Here is a 20,599-nt window from a genome sequence, read left to right as displayed (position 1 = left end):
ACAAAGGGGCTTTTCACAGTAACTTCATTGCAGTGTGAATGTAAGCCAACTTGTGACAATAATAAAGATTATTATAAAGATTATTATTGAAGGTGGCAGGGCAGGTCAACAAAGTGGCTATTAAGGCATAGATGTTGCTGGACTTTATAAATAAGAGGCAAAGGCACAAAAAACATTGTGGTGAACCTTGATAAAACACCGGTTCAGCCTCCGATGGTGCACCACCTCCAGTTCAGGGCATCACCCTTTGGAAAGGATTCAAAGCCACTGGGGAGAGCGATGAGGTGGTTAGCGCTGCTGCTTCACAGAGCCAGTTTCCCAGGTTCTATTCCGGTCTAGGGTCACTGTCTGTGTGGAGTCTGCACCTTCTCCACCTGTCTGCGTGGGTTTCCTTCAGGTGCTCCGGTTTCCTCCCACAATGGGCCATGATAAATTGCCCCTTAGTATCCACGGATGTGCAGTTTCGGTGGGGTTACCTGGTTAGAGTGATCTCTCGGAGAGTCTCTGTAGACTCGATAGGCTGAATGGCCCCCTCTGCACTGCAGGAATTCTATGCAAAGGATAACGAGAATGGCTCCGTGATTGAGAGACATCAGTCATGCGGACCTGATGCAGAAGCTTGGGGAGCGCGGTTGGGGGGGGGGGGGGAGGGGGGAGATCAGGGCTCGTGTAAATGGGAAGAAACAGTTATCATCGATAAAGGATTGAGAACCAAAGGCACACATTTAAGGTGAATGGCAAAGAATGTGAAGGAAAAAACATTTTATGCAGCAAGAGGCAAGGATCTACGATGTCTTTGATGTCGCCTAAGGAGGCGACAAATTCAATCTTGGCTTCCGAAAAGGGCAATGGATCAATGCCTGAGGAGAACAAGCTTGCAGGGCTACAGGGCAAAAGCGGGGAGATGGGACCAGCCGAGTTGCTCTTGGAGAGAGTCAGCAATGCCATGACAGGTCGAATGGCCTCCTTCTGTGATGTAACCCTATTGTGATTCTACAATTCCTTATATCAATGCAGAGAGCTGTTTAGGAGTGATTAGGTAAGACTGTAGTATGAAGAGAGATCGGGTCAACTGGGCCTCTGTGAAGAATGAGAGGGGAGCTCCTCGAAAGGTATACAATTCCAACAAGGGCTGGACAGACATTGGATGCAGGGATGTTGTTTCCTCATTGGGGAAGGGACAGTGGGCTGGTGGTGGTGAGAAGTAGGAATGACAGTCTCAGGATACAGGATAGACTAAGATAAAGAAAAATTCCTTCACTCGAGGGCAGCGATCCTGTAGACTTCTCGACTACAGAAGGCAGTGGAGGCCGAGTCACTGAATATAAGTAAGGTGTTGAGATAGAGGATCAGCCAGGATCATAGTGAATGACGGAGCAGGCTCACAGGGCGAATGGCCTACTCCTGCTCCTAGTTTCTCCATTTCCATTTGATGCTGCCCGATATTAGTAGGGCTACGGGAAGACTATGGCAAACACTTTCCCTCACATATTACGAGGATGGTGGGTCACTGCAGATAAAAGGATTCTCTCCACAGTTAAACCCAACCAGAAAATTATTTTAGGCAGCTGCTTTGAGACTGCACCCTGGCCTGACTCTCTGCAGTTCAATATGTTGAGTGAACGAGTGCAAGACGGAGAGTGGGGATGGGGGAAATGCTTCTCCCTCTACCCTTCCCCTGCAATCCAGGACTGGAATGGAGATCGGGCATTCTCTAATTTCAGCGATTCCCAGGATTTGTTATACTGATCTCCAATAGACAGAGAAAGCTGGAACCCAAATACTGCCGCATGTTCTGTAGATTCCTGCCAAACCACACACTGACTTAGAAATATGTCGGCTGTTCCTTTACTTTCAAAATTCAGGAATTCCCCTCGCTAACAGCACTGTATACCCACTCCCCCACCACACACCATAAGACCAGAAGACCATGAGACATAGGAGCAGAATTAGGCCACTCGGCCCATCGAGTCTGCTCCGCTGTTCGATCATGGCTGATATTTTCTCATCCCCATTCTCCTGCCTTCTCCTTATAACCCCTGATCCCCGTATATCAATGCAGTACAGTACACAGTACAGGTCTGGCCAGTGTCTGGACTGTAAAACACTCTGGCGCACTGTAACGTGCCGTAAAGATGAAAGTTCTTTCAATCGCTCTCCCTTTCTTCAAAAGGCACTTGAAACCAAAAGTCATTTTTTTTTAAATCGTAAATAGGTCAGCACTTGCCAAGAACCATCTCATTGCTGGGAACGCAGTTAACAAGGGTTTGCACAGCTGGAAGCTCCTGGACTGAGTGTCCCAGATTTCTAGTTTCAATAACCCTCTCAGGTTACGGTCTCAACTGTCACATTTGCACGCACATATTTGTTTTTTACTTCACTCATGGGATATGGGCATTGCTGGCGAAGCTAATTGTCCTTGAAAAGATGATGGTGAATTTCCTTCTTGAACCGCTATAGTCACTGTGGTGTAGGTATGTGGTTAGGGAGGGAGTTTCCGATTTTGCCCCAGCGACAGGGAGGGTGGCGAGTGACGTTGACGGGAATCTCCAGGTGGTGGAGTTCCCATGTATCTAGAACATACAAGAACATAGAACATACAGTGCAGAAGGAGGCCATTCGGCCAATCGAGTCTGCACCGACCCACTTAAGCCCTCACTTCCACCCTATCCCCGTAACTCAATAACCCCTCCTAACCTTTTTGGTCACTAAGGGCAATTTATGATGGCCAATCCACCTGACCTGCATGTCTTTGGACTGTGGGAGGAAACCGGATCACCCGGAGGAAAGCTACGCAGACACGGGGAGAACGTGTAGACTTCGCCCAGACAGTGACCCAGCGGGGGGGTCGAATCTGGGACCCTGACGCTGTGAAGCCACAGTGCTAACCACTTGTGCTACCCTATCTGCTGACCTTGTCCTTCTGGATTGTAGTGGTCGTGGGATTGGAAGGTGCAGCCGAAGCAGCCTTGGTGAGTTACTGCAGCGCATCTTGTAGATGGTACACACGGCTGCTACTGTGCATCGGAGGTGGAGGGAGTGAATGTTTGTGGAAGGAGTGCCAATCAAGCGGCGCTGCTTTGTCATGGATGGTGTCGAGTTCCTCGAGTGTTGTTGGAGCTGCCCTCATCCAGGCAAGTGGAGAATATTCCATCACATTCCTGACTTGTAGATGGTGGACAGGCTTTGAGGACTTAGTGAGTTACTTGTGCAGGATTCCAAACCTCTGACCTGCTCTTGTAACCATGGTATTTATACGGCTGTATAGTTCAGTTTCTGGTCAGTGGTAACTCCCAGAGGATGTTGATATACATACAAAAAGCTTCTGGGGGAGGAGGGGGCAACGCTGGCCAGAGAGCTCAGTGGGTGATGGGCAAACAGGATTTGGTGTGAGTTAGCAGAGGAGCAGCAGGGTCAGGTGAGCAGGAAGCATGGGTTTTAGTACAAGATGCATCAATGGAGTCACACGACAACTGTCTCTCTACCAATGTAAACAGGAAGTGGGGTGGTTACTGGTACAGTACTTTCTCCCCAAGCTCACAAGTCGTAACTGGAGAGTGCATCCTCGCCATTCTGGGACAATTGAACAAGACTGCTTACTTTTCTAAGACCATCGGATCTCACACTCCCGACCTGCCTTCCTTGCTGGTGACCCCATGAGGGAGACCCAGCAGCAACTGTACCTGCCTGCACCCACCATCACCTCATGGCCCAGAAGCCTTGCCTTCTTGCCCAAGTCAGGAGATGCTGGGTGGATTCCAATCCCACTCCAGGGACTTGAGCCCATCCATGCTGAAAGTCCAGTGCAGTACTGTGAGCGTGCTGCACCATTGGAAATGCCGTTTTCCAGATGAGAAGAGAGTTCAACCAAGTGGAACAGGCAGCAATGATTCCCTCGCCTGTACGACAACCAGTAAATTATCAACCACTTCAATCTGAGGGAGTTATGAGATATAGCCAATGGTGGGGGGAGGGGGCGGGGAAGTCCTGGCTTCTTGAAGGACAGTCAAATGGCTCCACATGCCGAAGGGGCAGTACTGTTAGCACAGTTGCTTCACAGCTCCAGGGTCCAAAGTTCGATTCCCACTTGAGTTACTGTCTGTGCGGAGTCAGCACATTCTCCTCGTGTCTGCGTGCGTTTCCTCCGGGTGCTCTGGTTTCCTCCCACAGTCCAAAGATGTGCAGGTTGGGTGGATTGTCCATGCTAAATTGCCCTTAGTGTACAAAAAAGGTTAGGAGTTAACGGGGTTAGGGTGGAGGTGGGGGGTTAGGGTGGAGGTGGGGGGTTAGGGTGGAGGTGGGGGGTTAGGGGGGAGGGGGGGGGTTAGGGTGGAGGTGGGGGGTTAGGGTGGAGGTGGGGGGTTAGGGTGGAGGTGGGGGGTTAGGGTGGAGGTGGGGGGTTAGGGTGGAGGTGGGGGGTTAGGGTGGAGGTGGGGGGTTAGGGTGGAGGTGGGGGGTTAGGGTGGAGGTGGGGGGGTTAGGGTGGAGGTGGGGGGGTTAGGGTGGAGGTGGGGGGTTAGGGTGGAGGTGGGGGGTTAGGGTGGAGGTGGGGGGTTAGGGTGGAGGTGGGGGGTTAGGGTGGAGGTGGGGGGTTAGGGTGGAGGTGTGGGGTTAGGGTGGAGGTGGGGGGTTAGGGTGGAGGTGGGGGGTTAGGGTGGAGGTGGGGGGTTAGGGTGGAGGTGGGGGTTAGGGTGGAGGTGTGGGGTTAGGGTGGAGGTGTGGGGTTAGGGTGGAGGTGTGGGGTTAGGGTGGAGGTGTGGGGTTAGGGTGGAGGTGTGGGGTTAGGGTGGAGGTGTGGGGTTAGGGTGGAGGTGTGGGGTTAGGGTGGAGGTGTGGGGTTAGGGTGGAGGTGTGGGGTTAGGGTGGAGGTGTGGGGTTAGGGTGGAGGTGTGGGGTTAGGGTGGAGGTGTGGGGTTAGGGTGGAGGTGTGGGGTTAGGGTGGAGGTGTGGGGTTAGGGTGGAGGTGTGGGGTTAGGGTGGAGGTGTGGGGTTAGGGTGGAGGTGTGGGGTTAGGGTGGAGGTGTGGGGTTAGGGTGGAGGTGTGGGGTTAGGGTGGAGGTGTGGGGTTAGGGTGGAGGTGTGGGGTTAGGGTGGAGGTGTGGGGTTAGGGTGGAGGTGTGGGGTTAGGCTGGAGGTGTGGGGTTAGGCTGGAGGTGTGGGGTTAGGGTGGAGGTGTGGGGTTAGGGTGGAGGTGGGGGTTAGGGTGGAGGTGCGGGGTTAGGGTGGAGGTGCGGGGTTAGGGTGGAGGTGTGGGGTTAGGGTGGAGGTGTGGGGTTAGGGTGGAGGTGTGGGGTTAGGGTGGAGGTGTGGGGTTAGGGTGGAGGTGTGGGGTTAGGGTGGAGGTGTGGGGTTAGGGTGGAGGTGTGGGGTTAGGGTGGAGGTGTGGGGTTAGGGTGGAGGTGTGGGGTTAGGGTGGAGGTGTGGGGTTAGGGTGGAGGTGTGGGGTTAGGGTGGAGGTGTGGGGTTAGGGTGGAGGTGTGGGGTTAGGGTGGAGGTGTGGGGTTAGGGTAGAGGTGTGGGGTTAGGGTGGAGGTGTGGGGTTAGGGTGGAGGTGTGGGGTTAGGGTGGAGGTGTGGGGTTAGGGTGGAGGTGTGGGGTTAGGGTGGAGGTGTGGGGTTAGGGTGGAGGTGTGGGGTTAGGGTGGAGGTGTGGGGTTAGGGTGGAGGTGTGGGGTTAGGGTGGAGGTGTGGGGTTAGGGTGGAGGTGTGGGGTTAGGGTGGAGGTGTGGGGTTAGGGTGGAGGTGTGGGGTTAGGGTGGAGGTGTGGGGTTAGGGTGGAGGTGTGGGGTTAGGGTGGAGGTGTGGGGTTAGGGTGGAGGTGTGGGGTTAGCGTGGAGGTGTGGGGTTAGGGTGGAGGTGTGGGGTTAGGGTGGAGGTGTGGGGTTAGGGTGGAGGTGTGGGGTTAGGGTGGAGGTGTGGGGTTAGGGTGGAGGTGTGGGGTTAGGGTGGAGGTGTGGGGTTAGGGTGGAGGTGTGGGGTTAGGGTGGAGGTGTGGGGTTAGGGTGGAGGTGTGGGGTTAGGGTGGAGGTGTGGGGTTAGGGTGGAGGTGTGGGGTTAGGTAGGGTGCTCTTTCCGAGGGCCGGTGCAGACTCAATGGGCCGAATGGCCTTCTTCAGCACTGTAAATTCTCTGATCCTGTGATTGTAATGGGTTCTTGCCACTTTTGGGCGGTACTTGGGAATTCTGCACTGCAACAGATGTGTTTTAAGTGCTAGGACCAACTTTCTCCAACAACACACTGTTTCAACACTTCCGGTGTAGATGCTGGCAGGCCTGGTCCTTGCCGTGGTCTCAGCGTGCACCCTCCGTATTCCCGATTTGCCCAAATCTGCTACATGTAACCTAGCTTGCATCAAGTTCTGTTCATCCGCCACCACCCAGTGCTGGTTGACCCACACTGGCATGCTGTCCGGCAACACCTACATTATAAAATTTTCACCCTGCCTGTTGCATCCCTCTGTTGCCTCCCCCTCCCCCCACTGTGTCTGTGATCTCCTGTGGCCCCACAACTCTCTGAGATATCAGTGCTCCATTAATTCTGCCCTCTTCAGCATCCCCGATTTCAATCGCCCCACCACTGGCGGTCGTGCCTTCAGCTATCTGGGTCCCGAGCACCGGAATTCCTGCCCTAAACCAGTCCGTCTCTTTCTCGCTAACACTCCTTAAGACCAACTCTTTGATCTTTTGAGCATCTGTCCTAATACCTGCCAATATCTTAATCAATCCCTCTCAGAGTAGATGCAACAAACCACATAGGCCATTAGTTTGGAGAGGAGTTTAGCCAAGTGTTCTGACCGATATGTATCCCCCAATCAAAGTCACTAAAAACTGATTCTCAGGTTATCACTTTATTGCTGTTTGTGAGACCCTTAAACTTCAAGTAGTACTTCACTGGTTACAAAGTGTTTTAGAATGCATGAAATTGTGAAACGAACCGTATGAATGTATGTTCTTTTTTCCCTTCTCTTCTATTCTATTCCCTCTGGCTCCTTCAATGGTTGAGTCCCAATCTCTGTTTCCTTCGCTTTATCTTCACCTTTCGGGCCTTAGGGGTGGGCCCTGCTTTGCCATTCATGGCCGATCATCCAACTAAGTAATCTCTTCCCGCCTCTCTCCCTTTCCCTTTCCCCCCTCCCCCCCCCCCCCCCCCCCCCCCTCCCGGCGATATCCTTTGATCCCTTCCGCCCAGAGAGCTATATCTCTTCTTGAAAACATTAAATTGTTGGCCTCAACTGATTTCTGTGGTAGAAAACTCCACATGCTCACCACTCCCCGAGTGAAGAAATCTATCCTCATCTCAGTCCTACACAGTCTATGTGTATCCTCAAACTGTGACCCTGGATCTGGTCTTCCTCCCCCCCCCCCCCCCCCCCCCCCTCCCCTCCCCCCTCCCCCCCCCCCCTCCCCCCCATCAGGAACATCCTTCCTGCATCTTCTCTGTCTAATCCTGTTACAATTTTATAGGTTTCTATAGGATCCTCCTCCCTCATTCCTCGGAATACAATCCTAACCAACTCATATGCCAGTCCCTCAATCCCAGGAATCAGACTGGTGAACCTTGGCTAAACTCCATCTCGAGCAAGAAAATTCTGCTTCAGATAAGAACATCCTTCCTCAGATAAGGAGACTAAAACTGTCCTCAATATTCTAGGAGTGGCCTCACCAAGGCCCTGTATAATTGCACCAAGACATCCCTGTTCCTGTGCTCAAATCCTCTCACTATGGAGTCATAGAATAAGTCACAGAGTCATAGACTTTACAGTGCACGAGGCCATTCGGCCCATCGGGTCTGCACCGGCCGTTGGAAAGAGCACCCCACTTAAGCCCACACCTCCACCCTAGCCCCGTAACCTAGTAACTCCACCTAGCCTTTTTGGACACGAGGGGCAATTTAGCATAGCCAATCCACCTAACCTGCACATCTTTGCACTGTGGGAGGAAACTAGGGCACCCGGAGGAAACCCACGCAGACCCGGGGAAAATCTGCAGACTACTCACAGACAGTGACCCAAACCGGGAATCGAACCTGGGACCCAGGAGCTGTGAAGCAATTGCGCTAACCACTACATTACCGTGCTGCCCCCAACAACCGCCTGCTGCACTTGCAGGCTTACCTTCAGCGATTGGTGTACAAGGACACCCATGTCTCATTGCACATTCCCCTCCCTCAATCCAAATCCATTTGGATAATAGTCTGGCTTCCTGTTTTTGCTACCAAAGTGGATAACCTTGCATTTATCCACATTATACTGTGTCTGCCATCCATTTGTCCAAATCACACTGAATCACACAGGGGATGGATTGCTGGGAGAGAAGAGAACCAGGCACCGCTGTGGTCAAAGAGCCCGAGTGGATACGCACTGAATGAAAACAGCATTACTGTACCTGAAACTACCATTGCCTCATTGGGACCACACGTTTGGAACGACATGTTAGTGTTAGAGAATCCTGAAAGAGAGAGAGAGAGAAAACAAAGCCATGAATTGGTTGTCACGTCACATTAACAGCAGGCACACCAGGGCAATACAACAACTTGCATTTACATAACACCCTTAACAGAACAGAATGATCCGAGGCATGTCGCAGGTGGGCTCAGTGAAAGTCTGACACCGAGCAACATACAGAGATATGAGAACAGGTTCAGTCAGAGCTCAGCCTAAAGACTGTGTTGAAGGTGAAGGAGGTAGAGAGAGATAGATAGGCGGATCAGTTCAGGGAGGGAATTCCAGAGCTTGGGACACAGGCAGCTGAAGGCACGGCCGCAAATGGTGGAGCGATTCAAATCTTGAGGATGCGCAAAAGGTCAGCATTAGAGGAGCACAGACATCTTGGAGGGTCGCGGGTCTGCAGATCATGGGGGGGGGGGGGGGGGGGGGGGGGGGGGGGGGGTGAAGAGCCACAGGCGGCATTCGATAGCCAGGATGAGAATTTCACAATCAAGGTGTTGCCACTGAGAAAGCCAGTGTGGGTCAACGAGCAAGGGGGGGGGGAAGAGAGAGAATTTCAGTCCAGCACTTAAAAAGACCCTTCGGTTGCAGTGCAGTACTCCGTGCTACCTGAGCACAGAGTCCCACTATAACAGGCAGGTGGAGACTTCTGACTGCGCCCAAGAAATAAAGAGTCCCTATCCTCAGCACACCACCATTGATACATCTCATGCTCATTCACAACGATGTACAAATTGAGAAGCCATCCGTTGATCCACAGGCAAGGGAAGTGTCATGTCAGAGTACCTTTAAGAAATTGTTGTTTAAGCAATGTACCTTTAAGAAATATAGCAGCTCATATTACTGAAGTGATGTCAGAGGGTGGGGGTAGCTGAGTTGAGCTCACTTCTGCTTTTAGTTTCAGTTTTGAGGAAAGGAGCTTGGGTGTGCCTGTGTTTGCAGTGAGCTGGATCTTCTGTGATCTCTGCCAGGAAAGACTATCTCTGAATCATTTGGATGATTTAAACTCATAATAATAATGTCTTTAGCCTGATGTGTTTCTGTTTAAAGGTGTTAAGCCTTTGGAGGTTTGAAGGAGCATTTTGAGGGATTATTTAGTGTTGTATTATTTTCGGGGTTATCTTTGAAGTAAGGGGTGGTAAGTGATCCAATGTTTATTTAAAAAGGTTCAGTTGAATTCATGGAATAAACATTGTTTTGTGTTTAAAAACCCACGTGTCCATAATTGTAATACCACACCTGGAGACCAAGCCGTGTGCTTCCAAAGCAACAATACATTAAAGGGAGAGGTTGGTTGAACTCCATGATACATTTTGGGGTTCTGAAAACGCCGCTCCCATAACACATATCTTTGGCCTTTCCCAGGGTTTCTCAATGGAACATTCTTTGCGAGAGGGAGTGTCCAGATATGTGTCTGTAATTCGATCCGTGTGAGCTTTCTGTCGCAACACAGAGAAAGAGGAGCTGCTAATTGAAGGGGAACAGCCCACAATTGGATCCATCAGCATCTCCACACTACAACTAAAAAGCTCCATGAGAACGACTTGCATTTTTGTAGCGCCCTTCCCACCACCGGGACATATTGACTTGCTTTACAGCCAATTTGGCACCGAGTGTAGTTACTGCTGTAATGGGGCAGACTCCGCAACCAGCTTGGAGCACAGCAAGATCCCAAAATTAGCAATGTGACCATGAAAGGATAACCACTTTGCCTTTGAGGAAGAGTTGCCTGGGGGATTAGTATTCCCGGAGCTGCTGAATCTGCGAAATGGCGGCCGTGGGACATTTTCGGCCCTCATGACAGGGCTTACCCTAAAGACAGCACAATTCTCTGTGAAGCTGGGCTTCGACTCTACGCCCACTTGACCCAGAGTTGAGTGTTGTTACTCAGCCGAGCCACAGCTGACACCCAAAGGCGACGCCAGCCTCTCCTGTCCACCTGAGTACTGACAGACTGAAACTTTCAAAGGTCTGGCAGGCTCTTGGGTAACAAGGGTGGAGGCTATTTGCATCTCTCCATCTCACCTAAAGAGGAATAAGCTGACTGCTTCGCATGACACCCTTTCACGGGCACTGGTCAACATTTGCTCTATTTTCCCCCCTCCCCTCCCCTCCCCCCCCACACCCCAACAAACTAGTAGCCGGTCCTATTGACAAGCCTCAGTACTGTGCACCACCACCTATTTGACTCGGCATCCTCCATTCTGCCCTCGCATGCCCCAAATCACCAAGCGTTCATTTTTGCACCAGGCTCCTTCGCAAGTGATTAGGAAAGGGCTAATACCCCCGAGCTACAGTCGTACCGAGGCCAGGAGAATTGCCTCTTGCTGAAAAAGAGACATGGTATCAAAGTTTTTTGTCCTGCACAAAATCAAGACAAATGAAAGTACGTCAAATTTTAAACTCTCACAATAATTTATACGACAGGAGAAAGGGGTGTTGACTGGTTCATCATGACCAATCAGAGCCAACTTGCCAATCCTTTACTCCTGCAGAATATGTTGTTGTGAGAGTTTGAAATCTGGCATTCTTGCATTTGTTTTGGCCTTCCCCAGGGTTTCTCAATGGAACATTCTTTGCGAGAGGGAGTGTCCAGAGATATGTCTGTAATTCGATCCGTGAGAGCTTTCGGTCGCAACACAGAGAAAGAGGAGCTGCTAATTGAAGGGGAACAGCCCACAATTGGATCCATCAGCATCTCCACATTACAACTAAAAAGTTCCATGAGAACGACTTGCATTTTTATAGCGCCCTTCCCACCACCAGGACATATTGACTTGCTTTACAGCCAATTTGGCACCGAGTGTAGTTACTGCTGTAATGGGGCAGACTCCACAACCAGCTTGGAGCACAGCAAGATCCCAAAATTAGCAATGTGACCATGAAAGGATAACCACTTTGCTTTTGAGGAAGAGTTGCCTGGGGATTAGTATTCCCAGAGCTCCGGAGCTGCTGAATCTGCGAAATGGCGGCATGGGACATTTTCGGCCCTCATGACAGGGCTTACCCTAAAGACAGCACAATTCTCTGTGAAGCTGGGCTTCGACTCTACGCCCACTTGACCCAGAGTTGAGTGTTGTTACTCAGCCGAGCCACAGCTGACACCCAAAGGCGACGCCAGCCTCTCCTGTCCACCTGAGTACTGACAGACTGAAACTTTCAAAGGTCTGGCAGGCTCTTGGGTAACAAGGGTGGAGGCTATTTTGCATCTCTCCATCTCACCTAAAGAGGAATAAGCTGACTGCTTCACATGACACCCTTTCACGGGCACTGGTCAACATTTGCTCTATTTCCCCCCCCCCCTCCCCTCCCCCCCCCCCCCCCCGCAGCCCAACAAACTAGTAGCCGGTCCTATTGACAAGCCTCAGTACTTTGCACCACCACCTATTTGACTCGGCATCCTCCATTCTGCCCTCGCATGCCCCAAATCACCAAGCGTTCATTTTTGCGCCAGGCTCCTTCGCAAGTGATCAGGAAAGGGCTAATACCCCCGAGCTACAGTCGTGCCGAGGCCAGGAGAATTGCCTGTTGCTGAAAAAGAGACATGGTATCAAAGTTTTTTGTCCTGCACAAAATCAGGACAAATGAAAGTACGTCAAATTTTAAACTCTCACAATAATTTATACGACAGGAGAAAGGGGTGTTGACTGGTTCATCATGGCCAATCAGAGCCAACTTGCCAATCATAGAACATAGAGAACATAGAACAGTACAGCACAGAACAGGCCCTTCGGCCCTCAATGTTGTGCCGAGCCATGATCACCCTACTCAAACCCACGTATCCACCCTATACCCGTAACCCAACAACCTCCTCCTTAACCCTACTTTTATTAGTACACTACGCGCAATTTAGCATGGCCAATCCACCTAACCCGCACATCTTTGGACTGTGGGAGGAAACCGGAGCACCCGGAGGAAACCCACGCACACAGGGGGAGGACGTGCAGACTCCACACAGACAGTGACCCAGCCGGGAACCGAACCTGGGACCCTGGAGCTGTGAAGCATTTATGCTAACCACCATGCTACCCTGCTGCCTTTACTCCTGCAGAATATGTTGTTGTGAGAGTTTGAAATTTGGCATTCTTGCATTTGTTTTATTGAGTGCACAACACAAAGCTTTGAAAACACTTCTTTCTTTTCAGCAATCTTCCATGTTCTGCACTACCCAAGCGACTGCTTGCAATTAAGTTGTCCTTCCATGTCAAACTCAGCTCCCCACAGCACTGGGATCGTCCTGGTCAGTGCTACTTAGGGCAGTCGCATCACTCACTCGGCAGTCAAAAAGGAACTTGGGAGTTAATTGGTGGCGAGGAAAAATCTCCACATCATCTCGAGGGGCTACGGAGGGGTGAAGGAGAAAGTGCAAGCACTTTCAGCAGAGGAGTCGAGCACCAAGGGACAACAATGCATTAACAATTAGGACTAATATCATCCGAGTGTCATTTATTTACATCCAGGAGCTGAAGTACTCTGAATAGCTCTGGGCACCGCCCTGTATCGGCTTTGGAGGAAATGTCAACTTTATAATGATCAAATTCAGAATGGACTCTGATGGTTAAATAACGAGGAAAGCTTTGTTGCCCCCGACTGCGTTCATTTATGGGATGTGGGCATTGCTGACAAGGTTAGCATTCATAGCCCAGTTTCCCTGGAGAAAGTATCGGTGAAGCATCATTGCACAAACTAGGGCCAAAATGTTAGAAAGTTAAGGGGCGGTGTGGTCAAAGTTCCCAAGATTTTAATGGGAACTAATCGAGTGAAACTAATTTGGTTGTTAGGGAGTCTGGGACAAAGCAAACTAGTCCAATACAGAGTGTAATTTGGAAACAATCACGACCACCTTCTCAAGGGGGCAATTAGGGATGGGTAATAACTGCTGGCCTAGCCATTAGGTTCCACTTAAAACATCTCTTATTAAAACAGCACTGTTTCCAACATTTACTGCTTTGTCTCAAATAGACAGAATACTTTACATCATTCATTTTTTACGAGAGGAATTGAAGATAAAAGTTTCAGATATACAGGGCATTGGTGAGCCCACATGTTGAATACTGTGCAGTTTTGGCCTCCTTATTTAAGGAAGGATGTGAATCCATTGGAGGTGGTCCAGCGGTTTCCCGGATTGATACCTGGAATGAGCGGGTTGCCTTATGAGGAAAGACAATCAAAGGTTGTCGGGCAGCACGGTAGCATTGTGGATAGCACAATTGCTTCACAGCTCCAGGGTCCCAGGTTCGATTCCGGCTTGGGTCACTGTCTGCGGAGTCTGCACATCCTCCCAGTGTGTGCGTGGGTTTCCTCCAGGTGCTCCAGTCCAAAGATGTGCAGGTTAGGTGGATTGGCCATGATTAATTGCCCATAGTGTCCAAAATTGCCCTTAGTGTTGGGTGGGGTTACTGGGTTATGGGGATAGGGTGGAAGTGTTGACATTGGGTAGGGTGCTCTTTCCAGGAGCCGGTGCAGACTCGATGGGCCGAATGGCCTACTTCTGCACTGTAAATTCTATTAGAATTCTATGATAATGGGGACGTAGAACTTGAAACTCAAATCAGCCGGGACCTTATTGAATTTTCTATGTGTATTTCTATTTCAGATAGAATGTTTCCGATGGTGGGGGAGTCCACAACTGGGGGTCATAGTTTGAGGATAAGGGGCAAATCTTTTAGGACTGAGGGGAGGAGAAATTTCTTCACCCAAAGAGTGGCGAGTCTGTGCAATCCGCTGCCACAGAAAATTGTTGAGGTGAAAATATTGCAAAATTTCAAGAAGGAATTAGATATAGCTCTTGAGGCTCAAGGGGTCTGGGGGAGGGGTGGGGGAGATGAGGATATTGAAATAGATGATCAGACATTATCATCATGAATATTAGAGCAGGCTCAAAGGGCCGGATGGCCTGCTCCAGCCTCTATTTTCCATGTATGTTTCTATGAAATGGCAGAGCATGCTCCAGGGACCAAATTGTCCACTTTTGCTCCTATTTTAGGTGTTATATATAAATTTAAAAGGGTCATCACGTTTTCCTGGAATGATATTAAAAGATCTGTTAACCAGGGTGTGGGGAGGGTTGTGCTCTCAATCCTAAAGGTTGCACATTTTAACTGTTTGAATATTGAGAAACAATGCAAAAGCAGTTAAATTTTCCAGAAGAAAGTCACGCAGTACTTTCACAATCTAGCCCCACTTCCTGAACCAATTCACTACATTTTTTTTTTAAATGCATTCCTGGGGTTTTACATGTAACCCCCACACTGAAAGGATGCAAAGCCACTTCAGACAGCTCACAGTTTGTATTTGCATTTGGCCATTATCATCCCAGGGCGCATCCAAAGGCGGGTCTCAAGTCAAATTTAGCAACAAAGCCAATTATAGGGTGGCACAGTGGTTAGCACTGCTGTCTTTGGGTCAGGAACTCGGGCTCCATTCCGGCCTGGCACGTCACTGTGGAGTTTGCATGTTCTCCCCATATCTGCGTGGGTTTCCTCCGGGTGGTCCGGCTTCCCTCCCCATGTGCAGGTAAGGTGGATTGGCCATGCTAAATTGCTCCTTAGTGTCCAGGGATGTGCAGGTTAGAATGTGCCATGATAAATGCACAGGGTTAGGGCGGGGTGTGGATCTAGGTGAAGTGCTCTTTCAGTGTGTCAGAGCAGACTTGATGGGATGAATGGCCTCCTACTGTACTGTATGGACTCGATGGCTCTATTTACTTCTTAAAATTTGCCATCTTTTCCCCTTCTAGGTCTTCCCTTCAGCCTCTCTGTGCGTCCTCTCTTCCCCCTAAGCCTCTTGGTATCCTAGGGTTGCCAACTGTGATGAGAGGTATTCCTGGAGCTTTAATCACACAACTTGCCCCCACGCTTCAGCCATTAGTCGGGCAGCACATCCATCCTTGTGACTGACCACCTTCTTAGCGCCAATTGGAAAGCAGAAAGACTAATTTCCCAATTGCACAATGCTTGACTATTGCCCAACAACTTTTTTGCACCCCCGTTTTCAAACATGTTTACATCTTGCAAAGAGGAACGTTAAAAACAAAATGACAGAAAGTATTTTTTCCCCCCGAATGACCTGATGATTTTTCTCGAAGATTGCACGCAGCCATGTCCCGGAGATTGATCTTCAATTCCAGGAGAACCCTGGATGGTTAGCAACCCTATCCACATCTGTAGGCGGGCCTCCTCGATGTTTTTTTGCTTCTAGGCCCCAGTCCTTACTTTGCGCCTTTGAACATCTCGCAACCCTCCCTCACTCCTCATTCATTCATTTCTCACATCATCACCCCAAATTCTTCTTTTCTCTTGCACTCAGTATATTTGTTTAAAACAGCAGAGGCTTTTCACAAGAGTAAATATCTACATCAGGCATCCTTCTTATAAACTTGACTGGACTTTGCTCCTACACTCTCAGCAACCGTGCTGTCTCACAGCTTACTTTCTGCACTACCTTGTGGAAGGGCACTAAATGCCAGATTAACCTCAAGCACTGCTGAATATCCAGGCAGATGACCAAAAGCATAGTCATGGTGAGAGATGTTAAGGAGTGCATTGAAGGAGGAAAGCGAGGCCGAGAGACCCAGGGGTTCAGGAAGCAAATTCCAGAGCTCAGGGCCCATGCGGCTGAAGGAGATCGCCAACAACGAAGCAATGACAATTCCAGGGCTCTGCAGGAGAGCAGAACTGGAAGAGCACTGGGATCCCCGGAGGTCACACGAGCTTGGGGTGGGGCCAGCGCAATATTTGAATGCCAAAGGGTGAGAATTGAGGATTTGCCAATGTACAGACCAGCAAACATGAAGGGGGTGGAGGTGAACAGGACATGGTACGAATCAGGACACGGACAGCAGGACTTTGGACATGCTCGGTCTTTCAGGAGGGTGCAAGGTGGGAGTCAAAAGGAGTCGAAGGAAGCTCGCGAATCGGCAAATGAAATGCTGAAAAAGAAAGAAACTGAGTTTTTTTAAAATAAATTTAGAGGACCCAATTATTTTTTCCAATTAAGGGGAAACTTAGCGTGGCAAATCACCTAACCTACACATCTTTGGGTTGTGGGGGTGAAACCCACACAGACGGGGAGAACGCGCAAACTCCACACGGACAGTGACCCAGGGCCGGGATTCAAACCCAGGTCCTCAGCGCCATAGGCAGCAATGCTAATCACTGCGCCACCGCGCTGCCCTAGAAACAGAGTTAACGTTTCAGGCCGTGACTTTCAAATGAGCTGGCCTGAAATGTCAACTCTGTTCTTCTCTCCACAGGTGCTGCCTGACCTGCTGAGCATTTCCAGCATTTTCTGTTTTATGTTTCAGATTTCCAACATCTGCAATATTTTGCTTTTCGTGGGAGCCCCGGAATTGCGAGGTTACAGAGACGCGGATGAGCCAAGTCGAGCGGAGACTGGCAGTGTTGGTGATGGAGCGTGTATACTCGGTGGAAGCACAGCCGGAGTCAAGCTCAAAATTGTGACACCAATACAAAGTATCACGAGGTGTACGTGCTGCACAGAAACAGGCCAGAGAACCCCAAAGGTCCATTATATTGTCTTTAATTCACATAAGATCTCATTCCACTAACCTATCCTTTGATTCTTTTCTCCCTCTGGTACATGTAGCTGTCCCTTGAATGGATCTACGCTACCCACCTCAACAACTCCCGCAATCGTCAGCCCTACACTCTGACCACAGTGCTGTGGCACGCTTTTGTGAAAACTGTATCTCACCGGTGGCACAACGGTTTTCCCTGCTCATTTACCTGTAATTCTCTCAAAACTTCATGGAGAGAAATGCACCACTCTTCCCTCTGATTTTTAGAATCTCACATTCTTCTCCCAATTTACAGACCAAGAGCTCAACAGAACAGCTCCTGCAATCTGCCGTTGCTACCCACAAACAGAATTGCACCATCAGTGGTGCAATGCCCTGGGTGACCCCGCTTACAACCAAGAATCATAAACTCATAGAATCCCTACAGTGCAGAGGAGGCCATTCGACCCATCGAGTCCAAACCGACCCTCCGAAAGAGCATCCTATCTCGGCCCACTGCCCTGCCCTATCCCCGTTAACCCCACCTAACCTGCATACTAAGGGACAATTTTTTAGCATGGCCAAGCCACCTAACCTGCACACCTTTTGACTGTGGGAGGAAACCGGAGCACCTGGAGGAAACCCACGTAGGCACGAGGAGAACGTGCAAACTCCACACAACAGTCACCTAATGCCAGAATTGAATCCAGGTCCCTAGTGGTAAAAGTCAACAGTGCTAACCACTGGCCACCTGTCTGCAATTCCAGCTCTTTCGGTGAAACAAACATCTTTCCCTCGTTTAGCCCATGTCTTGACCCATAACTTCTCAGATTTTTAAATAAAGTGCAAAGATGTAAAACTGTTTATTCGCAACGGACCTGCCAGCACCCAACTCTCCAAAATGGTAAAGTGCTAACTCAGTCCTGGCCCTCAATATCCTGGTTCCCTTCACCTCATCCAAGCAACCTCCTGGACTTCCATTGCCCAAACCATTCTTCTGACTCTTGACATGCACAGAATCAATGAATGTCCACAAAAAAGAAACAAGCCATTTAGCCCATCATGCCTCACGGTAGCATGGTGGTTAGCATCAATGCTTCACAGCTCCAGGGTCCCAGGTTCGATTCCCGGCTGGGTCACTGTCTGTGTGGAGTCTGCACGTCCTCCCCGTGTGCGCGTGGGTTTCCTCCGGGTGCTCCGGTTTCCTCCCACAGTCCAAAGATGTGCGGGTTAGGTGGATTGGCCATGCTAAATTGCCCGTAGTGTAAGGATAATGGGCGGATTGTTGGGTTACGGGTATACAGGTTACGTGGGTTTAAGTGGGGTGATCATTGTTCGGCACAACATCGAGGGCCGAAGGGCCTGTTCTGTGCTGTACTGTTCTATGTTCTATGTTCTATGCCTGTGCTGTGATCTCCGCAAAAGCAACTCAAGTCAGCACCACATGCCTGACGTTTCCCCAAAGACCCTGGAAATCTTTTTCTCCCTTTGTCCCCTTCCACTCCCACCTGCCGGAGCCATTCTCGGTGCAAACCACGACCCCCCCCACCCCCCCACCCCCACAAAGACCGCTGCAGGCAGCAGTTTTCACCACTATCTCTCCCCACCTCCTGCTCGAACTGCTCTCTATTTCCCTTGCATCACTGGCAGGGAGGAGTGCAGTAGCCCTGACGCCACGAGAAGCACTATCATTCCTGCCATGAGAATTCACAGCCAAGCAAAAAAAAATAACCAAAAGGACTGTTAAACATTGTAAATATCACTCACAACCCAATCTGTTAACAGTATCTAATTTGTTAACAGTCAGGACATTCACTGCCTGAGTGGCACTTTCTTCTCTCTCACACACACAGGCTGCTCTTTCCTCACAGCATTTGCTCCCTGACTTGTTGTGCAATGTTGTGAGCCCAGCCCCCATTCCTGGCTCCTCAGCTCCAAGGCTGCTCTGGTGTAAAAAGGCCCAAGTTCAGGTTCAAATCCCAATCGCTAGTTACTATATTCCTGGTGTCTCTGTTGTGTCTCCACTCACCCTGCTCCACCAGTTGCTCCTACTGCCACTCTTCCAGCTCCGGTTAGTTCCTTGGCTCTGTTTACTCCCCGGCTCCCGTCCCTGCAGTCACGGACTGACAGACACACCCAAACTTCAGCTGCAACAAGCCGCCAAGCTACTCCTCCAGACACAGCGCCACCCCTGGCAGGGAGCTACCCGCTCCTCCCGGCATAGCGCCATTACTGGCGGGGAGGAGCACCGACACTACAGCGCCACTGCTGACGGGATGTTCCAGGTGCTCCCGCACAACAGCTCCGCCCGGGAGGGTAAGCGCACTGAGACTCCAGTTACAGCGCCACCCCTGGCGTGGAGGGGACGATCACCTCACACAGCGTCGCCCCGAGAGTGGATGAACACCGATGCTCTCCGCTGGCTGGGGAGTCACCGGTGCTTCCTTGCACAGCGCCACCTCTGGAGGGGAGGAGCACTACTCACAGCGCCACCCCTGGCAGGGTTGAGTTGGGGTCCTCCAGTCACAGCGTTATCACTGGTGGGTAGGAGCCGTTCGTCCAACAACAGCGCCACCCGGATGAGCCGGTTCTCCAGCGTCACCCACGGCGGGGAGATAGCTCCTCCAGTCACAGAGCCCCTTCTCCAAGCATAGCGGAGCCACTTTTGAAGAAGTCATATTAGACTAGAAACGTTAATTTGGTTGCTCTCTCCACAAATACTGCCAGACTTGCTGAAGTTTTCCTGTATATTTCGTTTTTGTTGCAGCGCCAGGAAATTCAGCGACCCTCCAGGCACAGCCCCACCCCTGGCGGGGAAGAGCTGTGACACTTAAAAATAAATTGCTGCAGATGCTGGAATCTGAAACAAAACAGACGTGAGAGTCATCAGGCTCGAAAAATTAGTCTGTTCGCTGTCCACAGATGCGGCCAAACCTTTGTAGATTTCCCAACGTTTTCTATAAATGCAGTGACACTCTAGGCACAGAGTTGCACCTGGCGGGGAAGAACAGTGACACTCCAGGTACAGCGCCATCACTGGTGGGGAAGAGCAGTGACACTAGGCACAGCGCCACTTATGGTGGGGAAGAGCAGTGACACTAGGCACAGCGCCACTTCTGGTGTGGAAGAGCATAGACATTAGACAGCGCCACCCCTGCTGGGGAAGAGTAGTGACACTAGGCACAGCGCCATTCCTGGCGGGGAAGGGCAGTGACACTCCATGTACAGCGCCACACCTGGTGGGGAAGAGCAGTGGCACTCAAAGCACAGCGCAACGCCTGGTGCGGAAGAGCAGTGACACTGGGCACAACGCTACACCGAGTGGGAAGCAGTGGGTGCAATTCTCCCCCCCCCCCCCCACGCCGGGTGGGAGAATCGCCGGGGCGCCGGGCAAGTCCCGCCACGCCGCCCCGGCACCCGCACGCGATTCTCCCAACCCCCCAAACTGGCGCGGCGAGATTTACGACTGGCCGCTCGGAGAATCGCCGCTCGCCATTTGTCACGGGCCAATTCTCTGGCTCGAATGGGCCGAGCGGCCTGCCAAATACGTCATGTTCCCGCCGGCGCCGTCCACACCTGATCGCTACCGGCGGGAACAGCGTGGGAACGCTGGGGGTGGCCTGTGGCGGGGGGGA

At 50.9% G+C, this 20,599-nt stretch overlaps 1 protein-coding gene across 1 annotated transcript in view; it reads right to left on the bottom strand.

The window, feature by feature from the left end:
- The window catches only part of LOC119975860 (flotillin-1-like), a 53,127-nt gene extending 33,934 nt beyond the window's left edge, over positions 1–19,193 (bottom strand). The window contains exons 1-2 of the mRNA XM_038815738.1: positions 18,994–19,193; positions 8,385–8,447 (exon numbers count right to left, since the gene is read on the bottom strand). Coding sequence (XP_038671666.1) covers positions 8,385–8,430 — 46 coding nt within the window. The 5' untranslated portion in view covers positions 8,431–8,447; positions 18,994–19,193. The remainder of the gene's footprint in view (positions 1–8,384; positions 8,448–18,993) is intronic.
- Between the last annotated feature and the right edge of the window lie 1,406 nt (positions 19,194–20,599).

Source organism: Scyliorhinus canicula, chromosome 13 (assembly GCF_902713615.1).
Source record: "Scyliorhinus canicula chromosome 13, sScyCan1.1, whole genome shotgun sequence".
In the NCBI taxonomy this organism is placed as follows: Eukaryota; Metazoa; Chordata; class Chondrichthyes; order Carcharhiniformes; family Scyliorhinidae; genus Scyliorhinus; species Scyliorhinus canicula.
The sequence above is the reverse complement of the archived record's forward strand: the minus strand, read 5'-3'. Positions and strand labels throughout refer to the sequence as shown.